Source organism: Oryzias melastigma, linkage group LG8, assembly GCF_002922805.2.
Source record: "Oryzias melastigma strain HK-1 linkage group LG8, ASM292280v2, whole genome shotgun sequence".
Lineage (NCBI taxonomy): Eukaryota > Metazoa > Chordata > Actinopteri > Beloniformes > Adrianichthyidae > Oryzias > Oryzias melastigma.
Genome location: NC_050519.1, coordinates 10,685,553 through 10,697,684, shown reverse-complemented (window position 1 = coordinate 10,697,684; position 12,132 = coordinate 10,685,553). Strand labels below are relative to the sequence as shown.

General features: G+C 42.1%; 1 protein-coding gene and 1 long non-coding RNA gene across 3 annotated transcripts in view; one reads left to right on the top strand and one right to left on the bottom strand.

Annotated features, from left to right (window-relative positions):
* The window catches only part of LOC112146073 (BAH and coiled-coil domain-containing protein 1), a gene marked incomplete at its 5' end in the record, with an annotated part of 66,093 nt that overhangs the window by 3,792 nt on the left and 50,169 nt on the right, over positions 1 to 12,132 (bottom strand). Inside the window, 14 exon segments of the mRNA XM_024271695.1 lie at positions 52 to 207; positions 295 to 411; positions 492 to 600; positions 1,879 to 1,954; positions 2,293 to 2,407; positions 2,502 to 2,631; positions 2,786 to 3,066; positions 3,193 to 3,366; positions 4,774 to 4,950; positions 5,040 to 5,268; positions 5,533 to 5,647; positions 9,763 to 9,876; positions 10,011 to 10,147; positions 10,723 to 10,892. Of these exon segments, the coding sequence (XP_024127463.1) occupies positions 52 to 207; positions 295 to 411; positions 492 to 600; positions 1,879 to 1,954; positions 2,293 to 2,407; positions 2,502 to 2,631; positions 2,786 to 3,066; positions 3,193 to 3,366; positions 4,774 to 4,950; positions 5,040 to 5,268; positions 5,533 to 5,647; positions 9,763 to 9,876; positions 10,011 to 10,147; positions 10,723 to 10,892 (2,100 nt within the window).
* Positions 1 to 12,132, top strand: part of LOC112146075 — a 46,759-nt gene that overhangs the window by 28,363 nt on the left and 6,264 nt on the right. The window lies entirely within an intron of this gene.

The window sequence follows — 12,132 nt, the reverse complement described above, 5'->3', positions numbered from 1 at the left end:
TAATAAAGTTGTGACTTACTCTTCTATTACTCTCATTTTCTTTTTTCTTACCTGGTCTTCTCTTAATTGCAGTCAGACTCTGGTTGTTGGTTGAACTATTTACTGTAAGTCTGTCTGAAGGCCGACTGATGGGTGCCTGCTCCAGACTTGAACCTTTTTTGGGCGTTGGTCCGCTGGGTACCAACAGGGCAGGAGATGACTCCCCACCTGGATGACAAACAATTTAAGATCATGAGCTGAAAGGGACAACATGATAAAAGATTTCATTCCCATTTCAGCAAAGTGTTCACCCACAGTGAATCTGGTATCCTGGAGGCAGGAGGCGGATATTGTGAAGGGAAATCTTCCCTCTGTCTCCATCATCAAACTCCACCATCACTCCTCCCTGCTTTCCGTCATCACATGGACCACCTGTGAGAGACAAAAATCCACTTTAAAGTGTGCCGAATTGTGAACCTTTGTGCACGCAGTCAAGTAATGTGAAATCCCACCTCTGCGAACGTAGCCTGGATACAGGCACCGCGAGCGTTCGCTCCAGTAAGCACACACCCGAGTTCCTTCCCCGAGAACAGTCTCAGACTCTGGACGTATATCCAGAACCTGAAACCCAAACCAAACCATAATTAAGATTCATTACAGGCCCAACACAATGAACACATACATTACAAACAGTCTGAGAGCAAAGGAGCATTGTGAATGGGCAGTCACTGTGCCACGTTTCCAAGCGGCACTTATCTCATGCCAATGTGCCAGTCAGGGCTGAAAGGAGCGGAAGCCATAACGCAGTAAATCCTGACTTGCTGAGTAATACTAAAGAGGGCCTGAATAGAGGGTTTGTGATTGCAGGTTGCCAGATCCTTTCTCCAACAATGAAGGCAGCCCCAGCATCCGCCGCTCACTAGGGGCTCTTTCAGGTTGCTTTCATTTACTGTTGCCATGGCAAGAGACCCCTTTGACTGATGAAGTGTGGATGTGATAGTGTGGTTGGGCGAGCGGGGTGACTGAAAATTGGGGTATGGGTGGCAGCGTCAAATAAATTGCTTTCTTTAAAAAAAGGGGAAAAAAAGGGAAAGGGCGGTATCTTTAAAAGCAGGTGGGATGCCGTAGATGCTTAGATAAAGGAAATGTTGACAGAATTCCAGCAAAGTTATAAAATGACAATAAAATGCTTTATGGGGAAATAAAATACTTTGAGTGTGTGAGTAAGCTTAGATTAATGAGTGGGAGAGATAAGTGCGGTTTCCTTCCTGCACTGACTTTTACATAGTTAAACACGTACTTCAATATAAATAGAGAAAGGATTTAAGGAATTCAGGAACTGTTTGTGAGTCCGTAGTATGTGACTGGAGTCCCAGTGAACGCAAAGCTATTCAAGAACATTTTAAAACTCTGCTATGATTGAAATTGTTATTTTAAGGCACTCTATTGTGTGCAAATATAATTTCCTTTATCTTTTTTGGCAATAATGGGACCTAAATACTACAACTAGATAAGATATGAGGACAGCCTTTTAATGCTAGACAGAGTTCTCAGACAGTAATACCTTCATGGAACAATTCCTCTTTAACCTGTATGGATCCAGAAAGCTTGCACAATTCAAACTATATGATACTTGCAAAGATTTAAAAACTTGTTTTTAAAAATCTAAGATATTTTACCAGATTTTAAGTTGTTTTAACTTCTCTGGACAAACTACGGCCCTGGCACCATATACGGCCCGTTAAAAAATTTAATTTGTACAATTAAATCTCAGCATTTTATTGATTGATTTTTGTTCACTTGACTTTAAACGACGTTATTAATCCTTAGAGACTGAAATGTTTTGGTCAAATGTCTAGAAAGGACGATAGTGATGGTTTTTACAGCGGTTGAACTCACAGCCTCTTGTAGCAGTTGTTCCAGTGAATAGATTCTTGAGCGGTTTCCTCTTTCCCCATCAATGCTGATTTTAAATCTAAAAGAAAAACGAGCACAGAAAAAAAAAAGATTAGGTTATTTAGGGGGTCTGCTTTATGCCGTCTTGGATCCCACGTCATGGGTTACTCCCACTCTGCTGCTGTTATTGCCTCTCTGCTCCCAGAGCAGGAGCAGCGTGGTGTGAGACAAAACAGGCCTGTTATGTAAGGAAGGGAAAACCAAGGAGCTGCTGCTACACAAACTCGGCTTTTATGTTTATCTTAAGAAGTTTTTCATGACAGATCCATGACATATCAGCTATGTCATTATCACCATACTTCTACAAACAGGAAATGCATCCCAAATGACTGCAGAGCTGCATGAGTGCTCACTTACATGTCAGGGATCTCCAGGCTGTGGACTCTGGCAGCGTAAAGCAGCTCATCCTCCTTGGAGATCAACACCTTCAGTCCATCGGTTAAAAGTTCTTTGGTCAGGACACAGTTTGGAGCTGCAAAGGAAAAGGTAGACACCGATATCACATTTAGGCAACACAGAAACACACCACTGCTGAAAGCTCTGTCAAAATAGTATTTTTTTTCTACCTTCGGGGCTTTTGTTGTTTTTTTGTCGATGACTGCTGTCATCTTCCTCAGAGAAGCTGCTGCCATCCATCTGAAAGCCCTCATCCGCCGCAAAGCTCTCCAAGAGACGGCTCACCGCTCGCCCCTTTGACTGGAGAGTATTAGTGGAAACAGAACTTGAATTAGACAATGACGGTCTGATTCACTTAAATGCAAATATTTGTAATAATAATTCAAATCCGTCAAGTCCACTGGACACTTTTCCAGCGAACCACAAAAGAACCCATTTCAGTTCTTTATTTCACCTTGTTAATAGTTCCTCTCAGGATGGTGCTCTTGCGGGTCGCCCTCTTCAGTCGCTCACTCGTCGTTGGGAAGGTGGCCAGTCCCATGCTTCTCCTGAAGCGGCTGCCCCTCGTGCCGAGGCTCCCCCATCGCGGTTCCTTAGATCTGGTTCCAGACGATCTTCGTCCTCCTTCCGGCCGTTGGTCTTGATGGTTTTTCCCTGCAGTGGCCATTCCCAGCCGGCAGGTGGGTTTCTTCCGCACTTTGACTTCCCCCTCCGTTCCAGACAAATTCTGGGAGCCTGCGGACCAAAATAAAGATTTAGAGTGAATTTAAAGGAAAGGAGGAGAAGAAGAAGAAAACAGATGTTTCCCATGAGGATGTGGGGCAGAATGGTGGGCTTATTGTTTTCAAAGGGCAGTCTCACCGTAAAGCTCCTGTCTCCGTTTCTTGTTCCTGGCCTTTTGGTTGGCCTCCAGTTTCACCACAGATGAAGGGCTGGGGCCTGTCACAGTGGAGCAGGAAGTGACATCTTTGGGGGATTGGGGCTTGTAATCTCGGCCTTCATCGGTCTCATAACTGTCCTCCTCTTCTTCTGCATCTAATGGTGAAAGCAAACAGTTCAGCATATGTGCGTCTATCTTCAAGACACAATTTCTTAAAATTGTGAGTTAAACTCCAATGGTGTATTCACACTGAACAGAGCAGACGCGGCGGAGGCATCAAGGTTTAATGTTAAGTCAATGTAAAGACGTAATCTGATGTGGTGCGATTTCGGCGGTGGGCGCGGCACAGCGAGCTTGACGCGGTGCGTCAATTAACCAGGGACTCAGCTTTAGGCACATGACATTTTCAGTGGCTAGATCAAAGAGTAGAAATAAACATTCAAGAAGGCGACTCAATACGAGGATTTTCATCATGAACTTCCATCCATTTTCTCAACCCAGCAGGGTCGCTAGTTTCCTGGAAACTGTCCCAGTTATTGTTGGGTGAAGGCAGGATAAACCCTGGATAGATTGCCAGCCCGTCACAGAGCTCTCTGAGCTGGATGGACGGCTACGCTAGCCAGTTGCCCAGTTGATAGCTTAGCGAGCTCCGCTCCCCAGGCTCCGGAAGAGCTGACAGCAATTGCTGCTGTCCAGGTGCCCGACAGATCTAGCGAGGTCTACTGCCCAGGCTGTGGTCCCTGGGCAGCGGAGCCCACTCTGCTTACCCGCCAGCGGTTAGCTGCCCGGCAGCCCGGAGAGCAGCCGCGAGTGCTGTTGTAGCGCACAGGTTTGCTTTAGCTTCATTGGCCTGTGATGTTTGTCTTATTTTTGTCAAGACAATAATACAATTATCCCCCAGTGATCTTCAAGAGTGAAGTACACCGAACCCAAAGAACTCTGAAAGATCTGGTGAAAAAACAAACACAGTCATGTGCTTACCGGCACCTCTGTAGAGCTCTACAAAACATATAAACCCAAGCTACATGATTAACATCATCCATAATGTGGCAACAAATGAATTCCACAACAACTTTGGCGATTGCTCCGCAGCAGGCGCGTTAAGGCATTGAGCAGTAAATTTGAAACGCCTAATGCGTTCGGTGTGAATGTACGATAAGACAAGGGTGATATGGCCCACCAGTTGGTTTAATCCAACCCAGTCATAAAGAGAGAAAAAAAATAAGGATGTTGAAAAAAAAAAAAGCAATTTTCTAGCCCATTCCTTCGTTGAGTCTTTAAAGAAATGGCTGCAATGTACAATTCTGCCACTAGGGGAAGCATCGGAAACGCAAAACCAGCATAACAAGAGATCAAGAAATCATCATAATAAACAAAGTGATAAGGCTACTAGGTTGGTTGAGGCATTTTTTCCAACTGAGAACAAAACAAAAACAAAGCTACAGATAACAAGTTGACCATAGATTATTTTGCTCTTGAGATCAGACGGGTTGAATGTGGCCCCTGAACCAAAATGACTTTGACACCCCCGATCTAAGACATTCTCATTGTTACTTCCTTGCCTTGGTCTGAGGAGTCACTTTCCGCAGAGGAGCTCTCCTCCTCCATCGCTTTCTCCCTCTGAACCTTTGTCTTCTGCTGACTCATCTGCGAGGATCCTTGCGAGAAGGATCCGTTTTTATGTCCACCGCGCACAATTCCTGCCCAGTTGTCTTGGGGGACACTGTCCACGCTGGCTGCTGAGGGGAAGGGAAAAACAAACATTTACCAGCAGGAAACAGAAAACAGCATCAGCTCAACCAAAGAAGAACCGATTACCGGTGTTTACCTGTATCACTCTGTCCTCCGGACTCCCGCCTGGATTCGGCTTTGACCGCATTCTGGCTTCTGAAGCCATTCTTGGGGTTGGAGTTGCAAGGGGAAGCTTCCTTGTCCCTGGGGCCTGTTCCTGAGAGATTCTTTTTAACCTGGGCCTTCTGTTTGAGCTGCGCTACATCACCAGCCAGCTTGGAGCTGAGCACGCTGTGAAGACTGCTTTTCCTGCCGCCTTTTATCTGCTGCGAAAAGAGAGAGATGAGAGACGGAGAAAGCGAGTTACAGCAGCTTCAGAGTGTCAGAGGAAGAGGGCCCTCATTTGCACTCGCAGGAATAAATTGACAAAGCCCCAGTAAAAAAGACATTAATATGGAAAGAAGAGGGTTTGTTCGTGAGGGTAGAAACGGTGTAACAACGGATTATGTCAAACGCAAAAAAAAAAAAAAAAAGTGGTGTTTTTTTACTTTTTAATTGCAATAAAAAGCAGGACAAGGACATGGACTGACCTGTGTGCTGCTGAGTCGCTCAAAGCCTCGACTAGAGAGCCTCTTCTTCCTTCTCTGGCTTTCTCCGCCCCCTCCGAGGTCCTCAGGCGACAAACCAAGCCCCGCCCCCATCGACCTGCCAGTCAAAAACAAGAAAAAGGCATTTATCAGAGAAGAATGGGGATCACTTGAAGAAAAAAAAAAAAAAGAGGGGGGTAGGACATCATAAGAGAAAAACTGAGTTGAGTCACCTCTCTGTGGGATCTAATAACTTTCCCTTCTTTGTCTGGTGAACAGCGGGCCTAAAAAGGACAAAGAAGGCTCAGTGTCTGAGCTGTGCACTCGAAAAAAATTAGGATCTAACAAGAAGCCAGGGAGGGTTTGAGGGTGCTGGGGTGTATTAGGCGCTAGGACCTTATCAAGGGAGTGTGTTTGTGGCCTGCGAGGCCCTGCATCCCTTTGAAGGATACACTGACTGTTTTGAGGACACTGCATTTGTATTCAGCTGCGTGATGTTCTCCATGAGTTGCCCGACTGTGGCACACTCTTATTTCCCCCCACATTGAACTGCATCACAGGCAAACCACTCCAAATGCCCTTGAATTTCCCTCTGGCAGCTAGCTCACAGAGCACACCGACATGAGCCAGGATGTGCTCAAACAAAAGATTAACCAAGCGTCTCTTAGAAGAAACGGGAATAAAAAAAAAAAAAGTTTGTAAGTAGATCTACACTGAAGATTTAGTCTTGCATGGGCATCATTTAATGTGTTTTTAAGAGAATAAAGTAAATACAGAGCGTGCATTTTTAACTAAACAATTGTTGCAAGATCTGTTTCAAAGAGCATGTTGAGCTCAGCTTTCATCTAAACAGGAACTATATCTATGCAGGGTCACAATAGTTTCAAAGCAGTTTCTTTTTTGTTTCTTTAGTAAACAAGCTTCATTATATCTCAGAGACCTCGTGGTTTATATTTCCAATTTAGTCTCACTCAGCTGGATAATCTATAATATCTATAATATCCTGATCCATATTAACTTTAAAATGTTAGGATATTTAATTAATTATTTTTTTTAATGAATTAATGGCACTTGAACGTATCAAAATAATCCCAAACAATTTTAAATAAATAAGTCCCTATTAAGAGTAGTATTATCTCTGTACCCACTCCGATCATCTCATGATCTGATTTAAAAGTGTTCCAGTGGTCTTTTTATTATGAATATACAGTTTTATCCAAAAAATAAAAAAAATAATATTAAGCTGTTTTCAAGGACATAGTTTCTGCAACGGTGTCAGTAGCTCATAAAAAAAATTTGCCTCTGAGTTGTGGGCGTGACGTAAGCCCTCCCTCATTTCCCATCATCCACCTGCTAGAGTACAACCTCACAACCCTTAGCTAACATCACTAGCTCAACAAAAATGGCGAGTTTACAGTTTATAATCCTCCATCATCATAAAAATGCCAGTAGAATAAGTTAAAAACACCAAAAACTCAATTTACATCAGGGAGGAACTTTAACAACCAAGTCAAAAAAAATTAAAGATTTTACACCTTTTTTTTATTTCAACAAGCGGAGGATGCTACAAAGTAACACTGATGTTTCAATCAAGTTTTTTGGTTTAAGTCTAACTCAGTCATTTGATTTTGAACAATTTTCTTCATATATGTCCTCCATCATCATAAAAATGCCACATGAATATGTTAAAAACCTCAAAAATACAATTTTCCTCAGACTGAGGCTGTAAATAGAGCTTAGAACTTTAAAAAGTACTAAATTATATTAAAGGGCCTATATCATGCAAAATCAACTTTTTGAGCTTTTAAGCTAAAATATTGTTCATTCCTCTCTATAAACAACCCAAAGCTGTATTATGATCCATTCACACATTTCTGAGCATTATTCTGATCATCAGCCCCTCCTAACCCACGAAAACAAGCAGGTTCTCACGAGCTTCTGTAACAAATTGAGAACAGCCCCTTCCAGGAAGAGTCTGCGCTGCTAACGGCCCCTCAGGCTAATGCAAACACACAATTTCTCTGCTGCTTACTTCCCCGCTCAGCTAGCGCTAATAAGTTGCTAACTTTGCTACTCAGCTAGCTCCGAACAGCCGCTAACATCACCGTTCAGCTAGCGCTGGTCAGTCGCTAACTTTGAAGATCAGCCATTAGCTTCGCCACTCAACTAGCGCTGAACAGCCGCTAACATCCTCGCTCAGCTAACGCTGAACAGCCGCTAACATCACCGCTCAGCTAGTTCTGATCAGCCGCTAACTTCACAGCTCAGCTAGCGCTGATCAGTCGCTAACTTTGCCGCTTAGCTAACGCTGATCAGTCGCTAACACCAAAGCCGGATTTAGGAAGACAACGTGAAATGGGCGGCACCCACAAGCAATGAAAGGCGGAGCCTCAGAGATCGAGACGTCTTACTTCCAGGTAGAAAAAAAACTCATAAAAATAATTAATATTCTTAAGAAAAATCTTTATTGTGTTAAAGGTAATATAAGATCGTTTACATGGATATATGAAAAAGACTTACGAAAACCATGCTTTAGGCTCATTAAAATCAACTTAATCAGACTTTAATTTTAACTCCTTGTATTTTTTTTAATTGTATACCATATGAGAAATAAATAATAGGACAGCCAGTACTTCAGACTTCTTCCATAAATTAATGATTTTTCAAAGTTTCAAATAAACTCTAGCTGCTAAACAAATACATATGAATGTAATTTTAGCCTAAATTAAGTATCCATAAATCAAAGTCAGCCTTGAAAGAGCCAAAGGTTTATTTGCCAGACAAATGATTGCTCCAGCGAAATCAAACCTGACTTAATGCTCAGATTTATGGTTTGTTGGTTTTATTCTCCCTGATGACAAAGATTCTGAAATAACACACAATAAAATGCCTGGCCTTGTCAGTGCTGTCCTAATTCATTCGTGTATTAGCAGGAACTTCCCAAGCTGACAGAGGATACATCTCATAATCAATGTGCACTAGTGTATGTGAAGGAAGAAGAAAGGCAGAGGGACTGTCTGCCCACTGACAGACTGAGTGACAGAGGTGCCTGTGAAGTGTGAGTCGCTCCTGTGAGGCAGATCCTGCAGCGTTCTGCCTTCCGCCGCTGACGAACGTAATGTGACAGAGTCCCTCCCCTCTGTGGGGGGGCTGAGCGCTTTCTGACTAATTAAAGCGAATTGATTAGCAGTGTTTGCAGCCAAGCAGAACCCGCACGCACACACACATGGAAAAACAATCTAATGCATGAATAAAGGCTAACAAGGCCTGTATAATTGAGTCATATTGCACAAACAAGGAGCATTTTTCACCTAGAAACTTTTAAACTCCAATAGGAAAATAAGAACTCAAACCTTCTGTCTTAAAGCAGCTCTTCTGCATCCTTTTCCTGCCTTATTTTCTCAAGCACTCTTGAAAGTAAAACTCAAAGTTTGGTGTGAAGTTTACTGTATTTTGCACTAAACACTCCAACGCTGTACTTCACTGCAGGGACCTGGCCTGTTACCCTTTCATTTGGGTGTCATTGTCACCGAGCATCAGCATCTCCACTCTGATTAGCACTGGCTTGGCAAGAGGGCAGGGGTACACGAGTGGAAGGAAAGTGGAGGTGACAACCCAGAGGGGCAGCCGGGAACACTGGATGCTTGTCCAGATTTCTGAGTAAGACACGAATGTTGGGAAAGAAGAGATGCTGCAAGGTGGCATGTACTGCCTTAAGCCCTCTCAGACGCTGATGACAAGCCTGACCTTTATGCCCGATGACCCTCTGGCTTATCAGGCCCAAACAACCACTTCAAAATTAAAGAAAGAAAAACTGATTTATTGATTTTATATTTTCTTTGGTTTCTCAAATTTAGATATAAATGGGGCTCTACATGCGAAAATGCATCTAATTTGGATGAAGTCTGCTTGTTAGCTTTCAGATTCCAAAATAAGTCCAGGAAACTTCATATTAAACCACAGTGGCGCCGCTGAGATTTCTTGTCCAGTCCGACTTCAGTTATCAATTGCAGTTCATTTATCAAGTAAACACAAACGACAAAGACCACGTTCATATTCTATCAACGTTAATGTTTTTTAGCTTAGAAGAGAAATGTGAGAAGGGTTCATCCGTTCTCCCATTTCCTGTTTTCGCTAGTGAGAAGCACTCCCTGTATGCAGGCAGTACAGAGGGGCTTATCATGCAAGACTGAACTGCAGCCAGCCAGCACAGACAGACTAACAAATACTCACTTGACTTTTCTTTGGCCCTCCGTTAAGGACAGTGGACCTGCGGTGAGGGTGGGTTTCCGCTTCCTCGGCCGGCCTGGCCCTCGCCGTGCGGGGCTGCGCGGAGTTTCCTCCTTCCTGCATGAATAAAAAAAGCAAAAAGACACAAAGGATCAGTTTAAATAGAAACCACATTGAGAGGAATCAACTTGTTTTATTAGTTTCAGATCTGAAAATCATAACGTCTGGGTAAAAAGCAGAGTTATACTCACTGATGGTCGTGTTTCCTCTGAAGTTTGACCAGTTCCTTTTGCTTTTCTTTGTAGCGACGTTGTATGTCAGCTAATTTTACTCGCATTGCAAGTTCAGCTCCATCCATGGCCTCCATGTTGACTTTAGCTGGGCACACCTGAGATATACGAACCAAGTTATATTGCTATATTGGGAAGGAACCATGACAGTCTCTAAGCAAACACAACTTTTTAGTCTTTAAAGTCCCACTCCGATCACTTTTATCTATTTTAAAAGTGTCCCCAGTGATATTTTAATAAAGATAATGCCATTTTTAGCCCAAATAAAAAAAACATAATTTTCAAACAGTGACTGTAGTTCATTAGAAATTCAAAGAAAAATTGAGAACTGCAATTTTAAGCTTAATTTTCTTTATACATGTCTACCATCATGAGAAAAAATGACACAAGAACCTGTTTTAACCCTTTAACACCAGAGCTCCAGTGTTTATATTCATAGATTTACTGTAATTTTTTTAATTATCAACATAATTCCAGCAGATTTTGAAGCTTTTCTCCTTCAAAATCTGCTGGAATTATGTTGATCGTGTTAACTGTTGAAAAGCTACAGTACGTTAAAGATTTTGAGTTGACGCCTCAGGTGTTAAAGTGTTAAAATACCAAAAACAGAACGTTGATCGGAGTGGGTCTGTAACAACTAAAGAATCTGGATGTGGTCGAGCTTTAGTCTCACTGGTTCATTTCGAGGAGCCCAGCTGCACTTCCGGCGTAAATTGAAGATCCTGCGAGCCGGGAAGTGTCGTCCAGAACCCACGCTGACGCCGTCCTGGGAGCCCAGCTCCAAGGCACGAGCTGCGGCCAAAGTAGCAAGGCTTTGAAGGTCTATCATGAGCAGATCTTCTTCTGTTGGGAAGAAAAAACAAAAGCAGAGGTTCACTTCAGCGCCTCCGAACTTTTTACACTAGAACATATTCATGATTTTATCACAAAAATATTGTAATACTCTTGTTCAAACACAAAACAGTTTTTTTTTAATATGTTTTTGCTGTTAACCCTTAGTATTCAAGGGTTTTTTTTTATAATTTGTTAAACTAATTTAACTTTTTTGTATTGGCAATACTTGACATCCAACTTTTAAGTACAATCCCATTTTTCTTTCTTTTTTTAAAGCCTTATTTTTGATTGTATTACACAATAATTTCACAATCAGCCTAAAAATGTTCAAGACACTCAACTCCAGGTGGTAAATGTTGTCTTGTTTTTTTTGCTAAATAAATCACAAAAATTAAGATCAAATAGTATTTTATGTTTTAAAACACAAGATAAACCAAATAGAGACAAAGAAAATGTATGATGTCTAAAGAATCAGCTGAAGCTTCCCTAAACTCTACAAACTGTTCCTAGAATCTGTGCTAAGGGATGTCACGAATAAGTGTCATACCTATAGTGTTTAATTTAAATAAATGTTTGAGTCCTTCATGTTAAATTTCGATTAAAAACACTAATCGTGGGGTTAATTTCATTCCTGCCTTCAGTAAACAGAGTTGAATGAGTTCTGGGACTATTGAATGTTAAAGAGCCAAACTCAGACATTTTACTTTGAGGATGATTCCATGGTAGAGTATAAAAGTACTCAGGGAAACTTGAGGAGGATGCAGCTTATCATTTTAGAGGTCGTATCAATATGGACTCACCAGATGCTGCCGTATCAATGGCCATCTGGGCCAAGTGCGCTCTGTGCCCCTTTGTCTTTGACCCAGCAGCTTAACATGATTTGTCAACAAAATGGCACTTTTACATCTCAAATTGAATATTTTTGTTTACTTGTTCTAACACTTGCTAAGTAAAGACTGTTGTTGTGACTGTGAGGCTGCCACTTTCCTCAGCTGTCAGCCGTATCACATCACCAACATGACATCACTTTTTCACTGCTGCCGTCGGTACAGAAGGCTCTTTTGGGAGCTGTTAAATGCATTAGGATGCTGTGGTAAACACAAAACATCCTTTGCAAAAAAAAAAAAAAAAAAAAAAAAACATGTGGTGCTTTGAAAAACAACAAAGCTTTTAAAGGCACTTTAAAACAATGGGCTCTAATTAGCCAGGCAACTCTCCAAGGTGTTGAAACCATCCATTGCTTTTGTGT